This window comes from Pan paniscus, chromosome 23 (assembly GCF_029289425.2).
Source record: "Pan paniscus chromosome 23, NHGRI_mPanPan1-v2.0_pri, whole genome shotgun sequence".
NCBI classification, from domain to species: Eukaryota; Metazoa; Chordata; class Mammalia; order Primates; family Hominidae; genus Pan; species Pan paniscus.
The window spans coordinates 51,408,187-51,423,121 of record NC_085927.1 but is presented as its reverse complement, the minus strand read 5'-3'; the positions used below and the strand labels follow the sequence as shown (position 1 = coordinate 51,423,121).

Below are 14,935 nucleotides of genomic sequence, written 5' to 3'. Positions count from 1 at the left end.
CAAACTCATGACCTCAGGTGATCTGCCCATCCCGGCCTCCCAAAGTGTTAGGATTACAGGCGTGAGCCACCGCGCCCAGCCTGCTACTTATTTTCATGTGAAAAGCAAACCTACAAAGCAGGTGGTGTTCATCCCATTTTATAGGTGAAGACACAAAGCCTCTGAGAGGTGAAGTGACTTGTCCAAGGTCCCATAGTGGTGGAGCCGGGAAGGCAACCTGGAAGTGACTCCAAAGTCAACGCAATGGTTAAATAATTGTGAATCGAATCTGGGAAGGTTGGCTGGGAACGGTGGCTCACGCCTGTATTCCCAGCACTTTGGGAGGCTGAGGCAGGCAGATCACCTGAGGCCAGGAGTTCAAGACCAGCCTGGCTAACATGGTGAAAATACAAAATTACTACTAAAAATAAAAAAATTAGCCGAGCGTGGTAGTGGGTACAAAATAATCCCAGCTACTCGGGAGGCAGAGGTTGTGGTGAGCTGAAATCGTGCCGTTGCACTCCAGCCTGGGCAACAAGAGCAAAACTCCGTCTCAGAAAAAAAAAAAAAAAAATTAGCGGGGCGTGGTGGCGCACTTCTGTAGTTTCAGCTACTCAGGAGGCTGAGGCAGGAGAATCACTTGAACCTGGGAGGCGGAGGTTGCAGTGAGCCGAGATCGTGCCACTGCACTCCAGCCTGAGTAACAGAGTGAGACCCAGTCTCAAAAAATAAATAAATAAATAAATAAATCGCCCTGTGTCAAAAATAAAATAAAATAAACATAAAAGTAAGTAAAAATACAAAAATTAGGTGGGCATGGTGGCACACGCCTGCAGTCCCAGCTACTCGGGAGGCTGAGGCATGAGAATCGCTTGAACCTGGGAGGTGGAGGTTGCAGTGGGCAGAGATCCCGCCACTGCACTCCAGCCTGGGCAGAGCGAGACTCTGTCTCAAAAAAAAAAAAAAAAAAAGAAGAAGAAGAATCTGGGAAGGTCTCCAAGCAGGTAGACCCTGAGAGCTGGGTCTTATGTGTGGACAGAAGGAATAAGGCTCGGGGAAGGCAATTTGGCGAAGTCCAAAGCCTGAACAAAGGCCTTCAGGAGATTTCTTTTCTTTTCTTTCCTTTTTTTTTTTTTTTTTTTTTTTTTTTGAGGCTGGAGTGCAATGGCGCGATCTCGGCTCACCGCAACCTCTGGCTTCTTTGGAATCAAGCGATTCTCCTGCCTCAGCCTCCTGAGTAGCTGAGATTACAGGCATGCGCCACCACGCCTGGCTAATTTTGTATTTTTAGTAGAGACGAGGTTTCTCCATGTTGGTCAGGCTGGTCTCGAACTCCCGACCTCCGGTGATCCGCCCGCCTCGACGTCCCAAACTGCTGGGATTACAGGCGTGAACCACCGCGCCCGGCTCAGGAGATTTCCTACAGCTCAAAATTTGTAAGGCAAAGAGATGGCCACAAACCTTGTGAGAGTGGATGGAGAGCGACCTCGGCTCTCTTAGTCCCGCTTGGCCCACTAGACACTGCACTGCATGGTAGAGGCCCCGCCCGACCCAGCCCCTTAATCGGCCTGTTGCAATCACTATCAACCCGCCAATTCTGGCCCCGCCCCTGTCTTCCGGGTTCACCCTCTCACTTCCTGCCGATCCCAGGCTCAGGCCCCTCCTCCGTCTTGTTTGGAGCAATCCAATCGAACCTGGAGGGCTCCGCTCCGCCCTATGCCGCGCTCCCCTCCTCCAGGAGCAATCAGAATCAGCTCAGGCCCCGCCCCCGCTTCCGCCCGCCTAGACCACGCCCCTTCTTCGTTTGGCCAATCAGGCAGTCCACTGGCCCCCGCCCCCTAATGCCCCGCCCCGTCAGCACTTATCCCTGAGCTGCTTCTGCCGTTGCATCTTCGGGACTCCGCCCCGCGCGCGGACCTGCAGCCATGGCAGTCACCGCCCAGGCAGCCCGCAGGAAGGAGCGCGTCCTCTGCCTGTTTGACGTGGACGGGACCCTCACGCCGGCTCGCCAGGTAGGACCCTGAAGATTGGAAGCTCCCGCCGGGAGTGTCACGCGGACACCCCCGAGGCTGAGTGTGGGGTCTGCAGCAGCGTGACCGTGGACACCCGGGGAGCGAGTGTGGGATGCGGCGGTACCCGGCCCCCTGACATCCGGGGCCACCCACCGGGAGTGAGGGGACCTGGCCCTTACGTCACTGACCCCGCAGCGTCCCTGCCTGTGTTCTGCTTGGGAGTGCTGGGGTTGGATCCAGTACTGGAGGGAGGAGGCTGCGAGCAGGGGCCTAGCTCCCTCCCTCCCTAGAGGCTTTCACACGCCGCTAAGGCCTGGCTCACGGACGCCCCCGCCTCCTGAGCTGGGGATCCCACCCTAGTTCAGCCCTACGACACACCAGTGGTCGGAGCTGGCTTCTGAACCGGGGTTCCAGGCACACAAGCACACAGCCAAGCGTCAGTCATCATCTGGTGGGAGACAGGGCGTCTCGGAGTCTTCCCACCCCGACCTTTGCAGGCCTGGGACTGGGTCTAGTTTCTGAAGCCCCATCACCCACTTTACCTTCCACCCCCAGTCGTGGAGCAGAGAGGGCTTCTTTTCAAATTCGTTTATGAGCTCTACCCACCCGGATGTGAGAGGCTCCAGGCCTAGCCTGTTTGCTGTGAGGACACTGAGGAATAGTGAGGGTAAGAGTGTAGTTTTCTTCTAAAGACTCTCGCTGTGTTGAGCCTCTTACCTCTGCTCAGTTTTTCTCCCATTGGGTCTCATTGTGAGTGAGTCCCCAAAAGCCCCCTCACCAGCTGGATGCATCAGTAAGCAGGCTTCATTCATGCCCTCCCTGTGGGTAACCCACCCTCCAGTCTGGGGGCCTCAAGGACCAACCGACAGGTCTCCTAGCGTGGGGGAGCAGTGGGATGGGCTTTACTGGGCAGTGGCTGATGGGAACCCAGGTCTTAGCCTCCTCTCTTAGGTCCCGAATGCCCCGCCCCATCCTCTGTGGTGAAGTTGCCCTGGCTTGGGCCCTGGAGGCCTTCCTGCAGGGGTGGATCCAGGAGGAAGATAGCAGGACTGGAGCAAAGGTGGGCCATTTGCTGTGGCTCACGCCTGTAATCCCAGCACTTTGGGAGGCCATGGTGGGCAGATCACCTGAGGTCAGGAATTCTAGATCAGTCTGGCTAACATGGTGAAACCCCGTCTCTACTAAAAATACAAAAATTAGGCTGGGTTCAGTGGCTCACGCCTGTAATCCCAGCACTTTGGGAGGCCGAGGCGGACAGATCTCGATGTCAGGAGTTTAAGACCAGCCTGACCAATATCGTGAAACCCTGTCTCTACTAAAAATACAAAAAATTAGCCAGGCATGGTGGCATGCACCTGTAATCCTAGCTAGTCGGGAGGCTGAGGCAGGAGAATCACTTGAACCCGAGAGGCAGAAGTTGCAGTGAGCCGAGAATGTGCCATTGCACTACAGCCTGGGCGACAGAGGGAGACTCAGTCTCAAAACAAAACAAAACAAAAAGTAGCTGGGCGTGGTGTCGTGTGCCTGTAGTCCCAGCTACTGGGGAGGCAGAGGCAGGAGAATCGATTGAACCCAGGAGGTGGAGGTTGCAGTGAGCCAAGATTGTGCCATTGCACTCCAGCCTGGGCAACAAGAGTGAAACTCCGTCTCAAACAAACAAATAAATGAATAAAAGAACTGGAACAAAGGTGGCAGGGCCTAGGCACAGTTCTGACCCCTCCCTCTGACCTTTTGCTCCACAAACATAACAACCTGAATAAGAACAGCCTATTAATTTGTCTACGGGCCAGCCTCTGTGCTTAGTGCCTTTTGAAAGTTAATTTTTAATCGTACACATTTTCATGAGCACACTCTCCTGGTAAAGAATGGAAACGTAACAGAGAAGGGTAAAGTCCGCTCTGACCGCACTTGGGGAGCCTGGCCGGCTCCCCAAGTTAATGTGGTTACTGTGGTGTGGCTTCCCTCCAGGCCTTTATCTGGATCTATTTGCCCAGAGCAAATATTAAGCATCGTTTTGTGAGGCTATTTTTGTTATTGTTCTTTGGCTCCTCAAAAATCAACTTGATTGTGATGCTATTTTGTTGTTGTTGTTAGAGACCGGGGTCTCACTCTGTCACTCAGTCTGGAGTGCAGTGGCGCTATCACAGCTCACTGCAGCCTCGAACTCCTGGGCTCAAGTGATTCTCCCGCCTCAGCTTCTGGAGTAGCTGGTAGCTGGGACTACAGGCAAGTGCCACCATGTCTGGCTAATATCTTTTTTTTTTTTTTTTTTGGAGATGAAATCTCATTCTTGTCCCCCAGGCTGGAGTGTGATGGCATGATCTCGGCTCACTGCAACCTCCACCTCCCGGGTTCAAGGGATTCTCCTGCCTCAGCCTCCTGAGTAGCTGGGATTACAGGCGCCTGCCACCACGCCCAGCTAATTTTTTTTTTCTTTTTTTTTTTGAGACGGAGTCTCGCTCTGTCGCCCAGGCTGGAGTGCAGTGGCGTGATCTCGGCTCACTGCAAGCTCTGCCTCCCAAGTTCACGCCATTCTCCTGCCTCAGCCCTCCCGAGTAGCTGGGACTACAGGCGCGTGCCACCACGCCCGGCTAATTTTTTTGTATTTTTTAGTAGAGACAGGGTTTCACCATGTTAGCCAGGATGGTCTCGATCCCCTGACCTTGTGATCCACCCGCCTCGGCCTCCCAAAGTGCTGGGATTACAGGCGTGAGCCACCGCGCATGGCCAATTTTTTTTTTTTTTTTAATTTTTAGTAGAAACAGGGTTTCACCATGTTGGCCAGGCTGGTCTCGAACTCCTGACATCAAGTGATCCACCCTCCTGGGCCTCCCAAAGTGCTGGGATTACAGGTGTGAACCACCGTGCCAGCCCATGCCTGGCTAATTTTTAAAAATTTTCGGCCAGGCACGGTGGCTCACGCCTATAATCCCAGCACTTTGGGAGGCCCAGGCGGATGGATCACCTGAAGTCAGGAGTTCAAGACCAGCCTGGCCAACATGGCGAAACCCTGTCTCTACTAAAAATTTAAAACTTAGCTGGGCATGGTGGCAGGCGCCTGTAATCCCAGCTACTCGGGAGGCTGAGGCAGAAGAATCGCTTGAACCCGGGAGGCAGAGGTTGCAGTGAGCTGAGATCACGCCATCGCACTCCAGCCTGGGCAGAGGTTTCAGTGAGCCAGAATCACACCACTGCACTCCAGCCTGGATGACAGAGCAAAAATTTGTCTCCAAAAAAAATTTTTTTTTCATAGAGACAATGTCTTCCTTTGCTGCCTAGGCTCTAGTCTCAAACTCCTGGGTCAAGTGATCTTTCTGCCTTGGCCTCGCAAAGTGTTGGGATTGCAGACCTGAGCCACGGTGTCCAACCTGTCTAATTTTTGGTGTCTAAGCTTTGTACTGCTTCAGATCCAGGTAGAATGTGGGCTTCCTGGGTTCTCAGCACTAAGTGAGGGCTAAGTGGAGGTCCCAGACATGTTGAAAGCCAGAATGCTATGCTTCCCCTCTCCCCCCATAGAAAATTGACCCTGAGGTGGCTGCCTTCCTGCAGAAGCTGCGAAGTAGAGTGCAGATCGGTGTGGTGGGCGGCTCTGACTACTGTAAGATCGCTGAGCAGCTGGGTGACGGGGATGAAGGTAGGAGTGAGGCTGGGGGTAGAGGGAGTGGGGAGTTTGAGAGATTCCTGGGCGTCTTCAAAGATCCAGTCCTGCTTCTGTGGGGCAGAAGAAATAGAGAGAGAGCAGCCAGATAGTTCCCTCACTGATTTGACAAACACTTGAGCACCTCCTATTGCCAGGGATTGTGCCAGGCCCTTGAAAAATGGCTGGGGCAAAGCAAGCAGAACCTGCCCTTATGCAGTTTACATTCTCATTTCTCCCTGCTGAGTCTTGATTTCCTCATCTTTAAAATGGGCTGAACCAGCCGGCACGGTGGCTTACGCCTGTAATCCCAGCACTTTGGGAGGCCGAGGTGGATGGATCACTTGAGATGAGGAGTTCAAGACCAGCCTGGCCAACATGGTGAAACCCCGTCTCTACTAAAAATACAAAAAATTAGCTGGGTGTGTTGGCACGTGCCTGTAATCCCAGCTACTCGGGAGGCCGAGGCAGGAGAATCGCTTGAACCTGGGAGGCGGAGGTTGTAGTGAGCCAAGATCAGGCCACTGCACTCCAGCCTGGGTGACAGAGTGAGGCTACACATCCAAAAATAAATAAATAAATAAATAAATAAATAAATAAAAGGGCAGAACCAATGATGGCTACCATTTGTCAAAAATGATCATGTGTTAATGTCATTGCATTTGATCCCCACAATCACACTTTAGAGTAGGCGTGATCATCCCATTTAACAGAGGATGAGTCTGAAGTTATCCAGGAAATCGACTGGACCTCAGAGCCCCTGGTCTCAGCCCAGTCAAAGTGGGTGCCTCCAGTTCCTCAAGCCAGCAACTTCCTCGAATTTTTCCTTTTCCCCACCTCTTGTTTATTCTATCAGCAAACCCCAAAATATCTCCCTGTCCCCTCTGTCTCCATCTCCACCACGCCATCATAGTCCAGGTAACCACGTGCCACCCAGACCCCGCAACAGCCTCTGGGCTGTGCTCCCTGCGCCTCCCACCTCCCACCCACTCCAGCTGCTTCTCGTGGCAGTCAGAGCTGAAACCTCCAACTCTCCCATGCAGCCAGCCTTGAGAACCCAGTGCGATGGCAGCTATAGAACAGAAGGGAGCCCCTCTGCAGAGGGGCAGGGGAGCACAGAGTGGAAATGATGCCCTCTGCCAGAGAGTACTGCATGGCTTCCAGAGGAGGAAGCTGGATCTTGGAGGATGAGTGGCAGGGAAGCCAGGGAAGGGCGGTTCTGACAGAAGGACCTGCATGGATGCCTGTGTGCAGAGGCCCACAGGTGTGACTGGCTTCTTTGGAAGAAAACCAAGCTGCAGAGGGAGAAAGGCTGGAGAAGCAGGTTGCAGCCTCAGATTGAACAAATGGCCTTTGAATGTGAAACCAAGGGTGTAGGCTTCCTCTCTCTTTACTTGCCCGTGGGGTCACAGACGTGGTCTCACACTCTTTCTTCCTCCTGTCCTCTATGTGACCTCGAAGTCATTGAGAAGTTTGATTATGTGTTTGCCGAGAACGGGACGGTGCAGTATAAGCACGGACGACTGCTCTCCAAGCAGGTCAGTGTCCCCCAGGGCTTAGCCAGGGGCACCCCACTTTTCCATAGTGGAGCAGTCCAAGGGGGCTTCTGTCCTGGGCTGGGGGAGAGACACTGTGCCTGTCTCAGGGTCAGGCAGCCCAGGCCACGCTCAGAGCCCTGTGTTCCTTGGCCAGACCATCCAGAACCACCTGGGGGAGGAGCTGCTGCAGGACTTGATCAACTTCTGCCTCAGCTACATGGCCCTGCTCAGGCTGCCCAAGAAGCGGTGAGGTCCCACCAGCCTGGTCTCCAGAACCTGGGGCCTGAGGGAGGAGAAGTGTGGGTCCCTCAGAGGGAGCCTGGAGATACTTGGGCCCCTGATTTTTTGCGGGGAGTGTGGATTCTTGTCCCCTTTGAAGTCCTAGGAGGCTGGGGTCCCAGGTGGGGCTAGATTTGAATTCAGGGCCGTTCTGGTTCTCTCTGGCTCCCCGCCCTCCCTCACCACCAGTGGAACCTTCATCGAGTTTCGGAATGGCATGCTGAACATCTCGCCCATCGGCCGGAGCTGCACCCTGGAGGAGAGGATCGAGTTCTCCGAACTGGACAAGGTACCACTAGCTATGCAATCTTAGGCCTGTAGGGCCTCAGTCACTCAATTTATCTGAGCCTTTATTTTCTCATCAGTAAAACAGACTGGGGGATGTGTTCTGATTTAACTGATACCCTTTCAGGCACCTACTGTGTGCCATTGTTGTAGACACACCTGCATCTTTCCAATGCTGCTGGTCCCCCTTCCTAGGTGACCAGCACCAGGCAGCCACCCACTGAGCCAGGCCAACATCTGGGAACATCATTTCCACCTTCCCACCCACATCGGGTCCAACAACTCTTATTTCATCAGCCTCTCGAGTCAGTGTCAAATCTGTTCGTCTGCAGAACTGAGACCCCACTTTCTAGATTACCCCTTTCCCCAGCCCCAGGCTGCCCCAACTTTCCTCTCTGTCCCTCCCTACCCCTTGCATAGCCCTGCCAGCCTGCTCTCCAGCAATGCCACTGAGAACCTTTCTTTCTTTTTCTTTTTGGAGATAGAGTCTCCAAAAAAATAGATAGAGGCTGGAGTGCAGTGGCATAATCTCAGCTCACTGCAACTCCCACCTCCCGTGTTCAAGTGATTCTCCTGCCTCAGCCTCCCAAGTAGCTGGAATTACAGGCATGCACCACTACACCCAGCTAATTTTTGTACTTTTTTAGTAGGGGCAGGGTTTCACCATGTTGGCCAGGCTGGTCTCGAACTCCTGACCTAAGGTGATCCGCCTGCCTCGGCCTCCCAAAGTTCTGGGATTACAGGCATGAGCCACCACGCACAGTCCATTAGAACCTTTCAAACACATCAGCCGCATTCACCCCCCAGCCCCGCCCCCTCATTTACAATCCTTCCTTGGCTCCTCGTTGCCAACTGGATGATGTCCTAGCCCCCTGCTATGGTGCCTCAAGCCCTGAGGGCTCTGTCTGGCTCTGGCTCTCCGCGTCTCCTCTCTGTGCCCTTCAAGTTCCACTTTCTATTCCTGGAATACACCAAGGTCTTCTCACCTCTGCCTGTACTGCCCCTGCTAAATCTTGATGTGCATTTTGCTTTTCTCCCCACCGCCTCCCTCCCTCTCGGGGATGGAGCAATCCACCCATCCAAACCTTTCCATGCTGGCCCGTCCACGTCATTCTGTCATTCTCTCTGACCTGTTCGGTGGCTCTCCCTGCCCTCTGCTCCAGCTATGGCCTCTTGGCTGATTCTAGAGTGCTGTGCCTCTACCAGAGCACACTTCTCTCAGGCCCAGCTCGTCCCTCGCCTCCTTCAAATCCCCTTTCACATCCTTTTCCCAGTGGGGCCTCCGAGAGTATCACATCCACTGCTGCACTTCCTGCTCCTTCCCCTACCTTATTTCTCCCCAAGTAGCCTTGGACAACTTTCATCATCTACTTTTAAAATCCGAATTACTGTCTGTCCCTGTCCCAGAACTGTAAGCTCCATGAGGGATTTCTGCGGCTTGTTCTCCTCTGGATCCCCTATGCTTGGCACATGGCATACTTTTTGTTGTTATTGTTTTTGAGACAGGGTCTTACTCTGTTGCCCAGTCTGGAGTGCAGTGCAGTGATCCAGTCCTAGCTCACTGCAGCCTCGATCTCTCAGGCTCAAGCGATCCTCACACCTCAGCCTCCTGAGTAGCTGGGACCACAGGTGCATTACACCATGCCAGGCTAATTTTTAAAATATTTTGTAGGGATGGGATCTCGCTGTGTCTCCCAGGCCAGTTTTGAACTCCTAGCCTCAAGTGGGCCTTCTGCCTCAGCCTTCCAAAGTACCAAGACTATAGGTGTGAGCCACCGCACCTCGCAAAGAAATACCCTTTTTTTTTTTTTTTTGGAGACTGAATTTCGCTCTGTCACCCAGGCTGGAGTGCTGTGGCACAATCTCGGCTCACTGCAACCTCCACCTCCCGGGTTCAAACAATTCTTCTGCCCCAGCCTCCCAAGTATCTGGGACTACAGGCACATGCTGCCACGCCCGGCTAATTTTTTTTTTTTAGACGGAGTCTTGCTCTGTCACCAGGCTGGAGTGCAGTGGCACAATCTCGGCTCACTGGAACCCCTGACTCGCTGGTTCAAGCGATTCTTCTGCCTCAGCCTTCCCAAGTAGCTAGGATTACATGCACCACAATGCCCAGCTAATTTTTTGTATTTTTAGTAGAGACGGGGTTTCACCATGTTGGCCAGGATGGTCTCGATCTTCTGACCTCGTGATCCGCCTGCCTCAGCCTGCCAAAGTGCTGGGATTACAGGCGTGGCCACCGTGCCCGGCCTAATATTTTGTATTTTAGTAGAGATGGGGTTTCACCGTGTTGCCCAGGCTGGTCTCGAACTCCTGAGCTCAGGCAATCCACCCACCTCAACCTTCCAAAGTGATTATAGGTGTGAGCCACTGTGCCCGGCAAGAAATACCTTTTGAATGAATGAAATGAGCTGTATTATCTCCATTTTATAAATGAGGAAACCAAGGCTCGATGAGAAGGGCCCTGCCCGAGGTCACATAGGGAGTTGGTTGCAGAGCAAAGATTTGATTTTGCCATTGGCCCTCTGGTGCCTCCCTGAGGGTGCCTCTCAGCTCAGTGACTCCTGACTCCCACCTGGGCCCTGAGGCTTAGGGGAGGCAGTGCCCACAGGCACAGGGACTTTTTTTTTTTTTTCTTGATAGAGTCTTGCTCTGTCACCCAGGCTGGAGTGCAGTAGCATGATCTCAGCTCACTGCAACCTTCGCTGCCCAGGCTCAAGCAATTCTCCTGCCTCAGCCTCCTGAGTAGCTGGGATTACAGGCTCATGCCACCACACCTGGCTAAGTTTTTTGGTTTTGGTTTTGGTTTTGGTTTGGTTTTGGTTTTTTTTTTTTTTTTTGAGATGGAGTCTCACTCTGTCGCCAGGCTGGAGTGCAGTGGTGAGATCTCGGCTCACTGCAACCTCTGCCTCCCGGGTTCAAGCGATTCTCCTGCCTCAGCCTCCCAAGTAGCTGGGACTACAAGTGCCTGCCACCACGCCCAGCTAATTTTTGTATTTTTAGTAGACAGGGTTTTGCCATGCTGGCTAGTATGGTCTCGATCTCTTAACCTTGTGATCCGCCTTTCTTGGCCTCCCAAAGTGCTGGAATTACAGGCGTGAGTCACCGCGCCCAGCCTAATTTTTGTATTTTTTAGTAGGGACAGGGTTTTGCCATGTTCAGGCTGGTCTCAAATCCTTGGCCTCAAGTGATCTGCCTACCTTGGCCTCCCAAAGTGCTGGGATTATAGATGTGAGCCGCTGCGCCCGGCCACGGGGACTTTTTTTTTGGGGTAGTTAGGATTGGTCTTAGGCAAAGAACCCTTCCCCCCAACACACGTGCTGAGAGGTTATCCCTTCCTGTCCACCCAGGTTCCCAGTCCCAGCTCTACCCATTTGCCTTGTAACCTGGAAAAGCATCTTTACTAACGTGTGCCTCAGTTTCCTTATGTGTAAGGTGGGGGTAATAGCAGTTCCCATCCCATGGGCTGTCATGAGGACTGGACGAGGTGGCACATGGACCCCACCTGGCATGGAGTTGGGGAGCCACACCCTAACTCCCCACCCCAGAGCCTTCTCAAGTATTTTTGGCTCTTGTTTGCTCCCTTCTGGCACTGGAGGAGCATGAACCTTCCTGATGTGTGCGCCCTGCCCTGGCCCAGAGCTGGTGTAAATAAATGCTTAACCCAGCTCGTCTTCCAGAACCCTGAAGGGGGGATGAGTACTTCCCTTCCTTAGATGAGGACACTGAGGCCAGAGGGTGAGTAACCAGCTCGAGGTCACAGTGCCGGTCCCTCCTGAGGCTGGCCTTGCACATGGGGCTGTCTAGTGACCAGCCTTGTTCTCCAGAGAAGGGAGGTGCAGCCAGCCTCGGCCATGTGGAAACATTTCTTCAGAGCTTGGGGCAGTCTTAGTGGTAGCCCTGGGCCTACAGAGTGGCCGCTGGTGGGGACTCTGGCCTCCCTGGGGCCCACCTACCTGCTGGAAAGCCAGGCCAAGGCTGGCAGGGGGCTCACATCCCTTATCTCTGCTTTTCCATGAGAGGGAAGCAGGCAGGGGTCATTCATTACTTCTCTGTCCTTTAGTCCAGGAAATAGGCTCAGAGAGGTCAGGTGACTTGCCCATGGTCACACAGCTGAGGAGTACAGTAGCCAAGCCTGGCTACTTGCCTTCAGATCTCAGGCTAGTGGGTGTCTGGCTTTATATCTGACATCCTCCCTGGGCCACTTCTCCAAGCTCCATGCTGCTGACCACTGCCTGCCTTTCTGCCCCAGTCCTACCCGGCTCTGACTACAGGGCCATACCAGCCACCCCACTCCTGTGCTCCAGAATCCTCAGCGCCTCTTGGTCCCCCAGGATGTGGTCAGACTTCCCAGCCCGGTCTCGAGACCCTCTGTCAGCTGAATGTCCTGCTGGCTGGTTTAGATGTTCAGCTGCCCCTCAGGCTGGGCATAGCTGCTCCCCTTTGTGGCCCTCTGAGATGGAGATCCTGGGGGCTGGCGGGGAGAATGTCCCCCTGCTCCACGTTTGCTGCCAGAGTTCCTGCTCAGAGGGACCGGGCCGGCCTGGGCACTACCTAGTCCCCAGCCCAGCCGCGTCTTTGCATGCTGGGTGCTCTGCCATGCCTGGCATCCTGCTGCCCTCTGTGAATGCCCACAGCCACCTCCTCACAGGTCTCCTGCTCTCAGCTCCCATGCTCATTTCTGAGTATTTGCTTTGTTGAGCTGGTTACAGATAACAGGATCGAGCCCTGCCCTGAGGAGGACACTGATGTGGGATCCAGATTGCCCCGTCTCCTCGCCCTTCCTGCTCGTGTCTCTCCTCTGAGGTCTCCTTCAGAAGACCTAGCCCACAGCCCCATTGGCAGCCCCATCCCTTCTGGATTTACGCCCTGGCTCTGCCACCAGGGCTAGGTGACCTTGACCAAGGCACAACCCCTCTCTGAGCCTTAGTTTCCGCATCTGCACAGTTGGGGGTCCTACCCACCTAGAATGCTCAGCACGCTCACGTGGACTGTGTGCCCAGCCAGGGCCTGGCACACAGCAGGTCCTCTGAGCTGCCATCTGCTCCCTCCCCTCTGCAGAAAGAGAAGATCCGGGAGAAGTTCGTGGAAGCCCTGAAAACAGAGTTTGCTGGCAAAGGGCTGAGGTTCTCTCGAGGTACGTCCACCCTGCAGAGGACCTGGGAGGCCTGGTACAGGGCCCCTCCTCAAACCATCTGCCCCTGCCAAGACCAGGCTGTGGCCCCCAGTAGCTTTAGTAGCCCCTCCCCAGCTCAGGGCAGAGAGGGTGGCTGAGCCCGATGCAGAAAGGGGTTCAGTGTTTACTGGCCCCCAGTTTTCCCCACCTCATACCTCAGAGGTAAACGCCCCATGCCCACCCAGTTTCTCAGGCCAAAAAATCAGAGCCTCTCCCTTGAATGCTCTCCCCTACCCCTTCCCAAGTCCAAACTCCTAGAAGTCACAGGGCCCCCTGTCTGGAATCCCACCGGTGCTCACACTTCCACTGCCAGCAGCTTGTCCCAGGCTCCAACTGACCCTGACACAGCTGGGCTCCCCTCTGCCACCTCACCCATTCCCCAGTGGCCAGAGAGGCTGGAGCTGGAGTCATGACATGCCTCTGCCCAAAGTCCTCCCCCGGCTCTTCCTCCCTCTCCACATGATGCCCAGGGCCTGCCCGTCCTCCTCCTACCTCTCCTGGCCTCCTCCGTTGCTGGGACGCTCGTTCTCTTCCCTGCCTCAGGGGCTGTACTTTGCGCCCCAGCCATCCCCACTCGGCTCAGGTCCCAGCTCATTGCCACCTCCTCAGAGGTCTCCCCTGATCACCCTGGCTGGATGAGCTTCCCCCACCCACTTCATGGTCTTGTTCGTTCTCCAACCTGTGTCATAACTTCCTTGAGGATCCTAAGTCTGTCCCGTGTCCTGTTCCTGGCCCTCAGTAGGCACTCAAGGGTTGTTGAATGAATGAATGAACAAGCAGCCCTTCTGTTAGCCTTGTCTGCCCCTCCCAGCAGGGAATAACAGTCCCCACCCCTGCCCACAGGAGGCATGATCAGCTTTGACGTCTTCCCCGAGGGCTGGGACAAGCGCTACTGCCTGGATAGCCTGGACCAGGACAGCTTCGACACCATCCACTTCTTTGGGAACGAGACTAGCCCTGTGAGTGTGGCCCACCCCAGGTTTCCCCCAACGCAGTGGACAGTGAGAAGCCAGGTCTGGTGGCTTCTCCAACGCAAATCACCTGAGGTCAAGGCCAGAACATGGGGCAACACAACAGACCTCTTGGGGGGCTCCTGGAGAACAACCATTGCTCACCAGCCCCGTTACACAGATTGGAAAGCTGGGGCCCCAAGAGGCTGGGCACTTGTTCTACATCACACAGCAAGTCAGGGCAGGTCTGACAAGGGGTGAGAAGGTGGGTTTCCTGGCAGTTCTGAAGGGGCAGGAGGAGGGGCAGGTCCGTAGCAGCCAATGTGGAGAGGGACTCCACCTAAATATCCCTCCTCTGCCCATCCTCTGTGTGCAGGGTGGGAACGACTTTGAGATCTTTGCCGACCCCCGGACTGTTGGCCACAGCGTGGTGTCTCCTCAGGACACGGTGCAGCGATGCCGGGAGATTTTCTTCCCAGAGACAGCTCATGAGGCGTGACCGGGGCCCACATCTGTGTGTCGTGACTTCTGAAGAGTTTGGCCTAGGCCTAAAGAGAGGTCCTGGTGTTGGATAGATGCCAGGGCCCCTCCTCTGGCCCAGGACGCCTGCTGCAAGCCCACCCAGATGGGGCCAGAGTCCGTGTGGACAACCGTCCCCAGCCAGTCTGCTCCTAGTGGCACTGGCTTCGTCCTCCCAGGGCCCAGAGTGTTCCCCGTGCTCCACCTGGTGGCCCAGGCCACAGCTGCTGCTTGTATTTCGGTACAGAAGAGGTTTCTTTCTGCACCAGGAGGAGGCGTGCGCAAGTGTCGGTACGAGATCTAGCCTGCCCTGCCTGCCTGCCCTGGGCGATGAGGTACGGTGGGGAAGGTGCCTATTTTAGAGAACTTTGTCACAGTATTAAAGTTCCCAGAACAAAGTAGGTGTCAGCTGTGTCTGAATGGATAATTGGCCCCAGTCACATGCTGTCACAGCCACTACTTTGCCGACAAGTAAACAGCACAGAGAGGGCAGGGACTTGGCCCAGGTCACAAAGGAAGTCTGATGCAGTCGAGGAGGGGGCCATTGAATCCCCAAAGAA

At 54.6% G+C, this 14,935-nt stretch overlaps 1 protein-coding gene across 2 annotated transcripts; it reads left to right on the top strand.

Annotated features, from left to right (window-relative positions):
- Window positions 1-386: 386 nt before the first annotated feature.
- Window positions 387-14,773, top strand: PMM1 (phosphomannomutase 1). Of its 2 annotated transcripts, XM_003814632.5 has the most exons (8): window positions 1,135-1,991; window positions 5,508-5,625; window positions 7,090-7,166; window positions 7,321-7,412; window positions 7,635-7,734; window positions 12,792-12,867; window positions 13,750-13,865; window positions 14,233-14,773. In XM_003814632.5, the coding sequence occupies exons 1-8, from the start codon at window positions 1,905-1,907 to the stop codon at window positions 14,353-14,355; spliced, it is 789 nt and encodes a 262-aa protein (XP_003814680.1). In that variant the 5' UTR covers window positions 1,135-1,904; the 3' UTR covers window positions 14,356-14,773. The 2 variants fall into 2 exon arrangements, with proteins under 2 accessions (XP_063459399.1, XP_003814680.1); XM_063603329.1 differs by having other exon boundaries at window positions 387-1,991; window positions 13,750-14,773.
- Window positions 14,774-14,935: the final 162 nt, after the last annotated feature.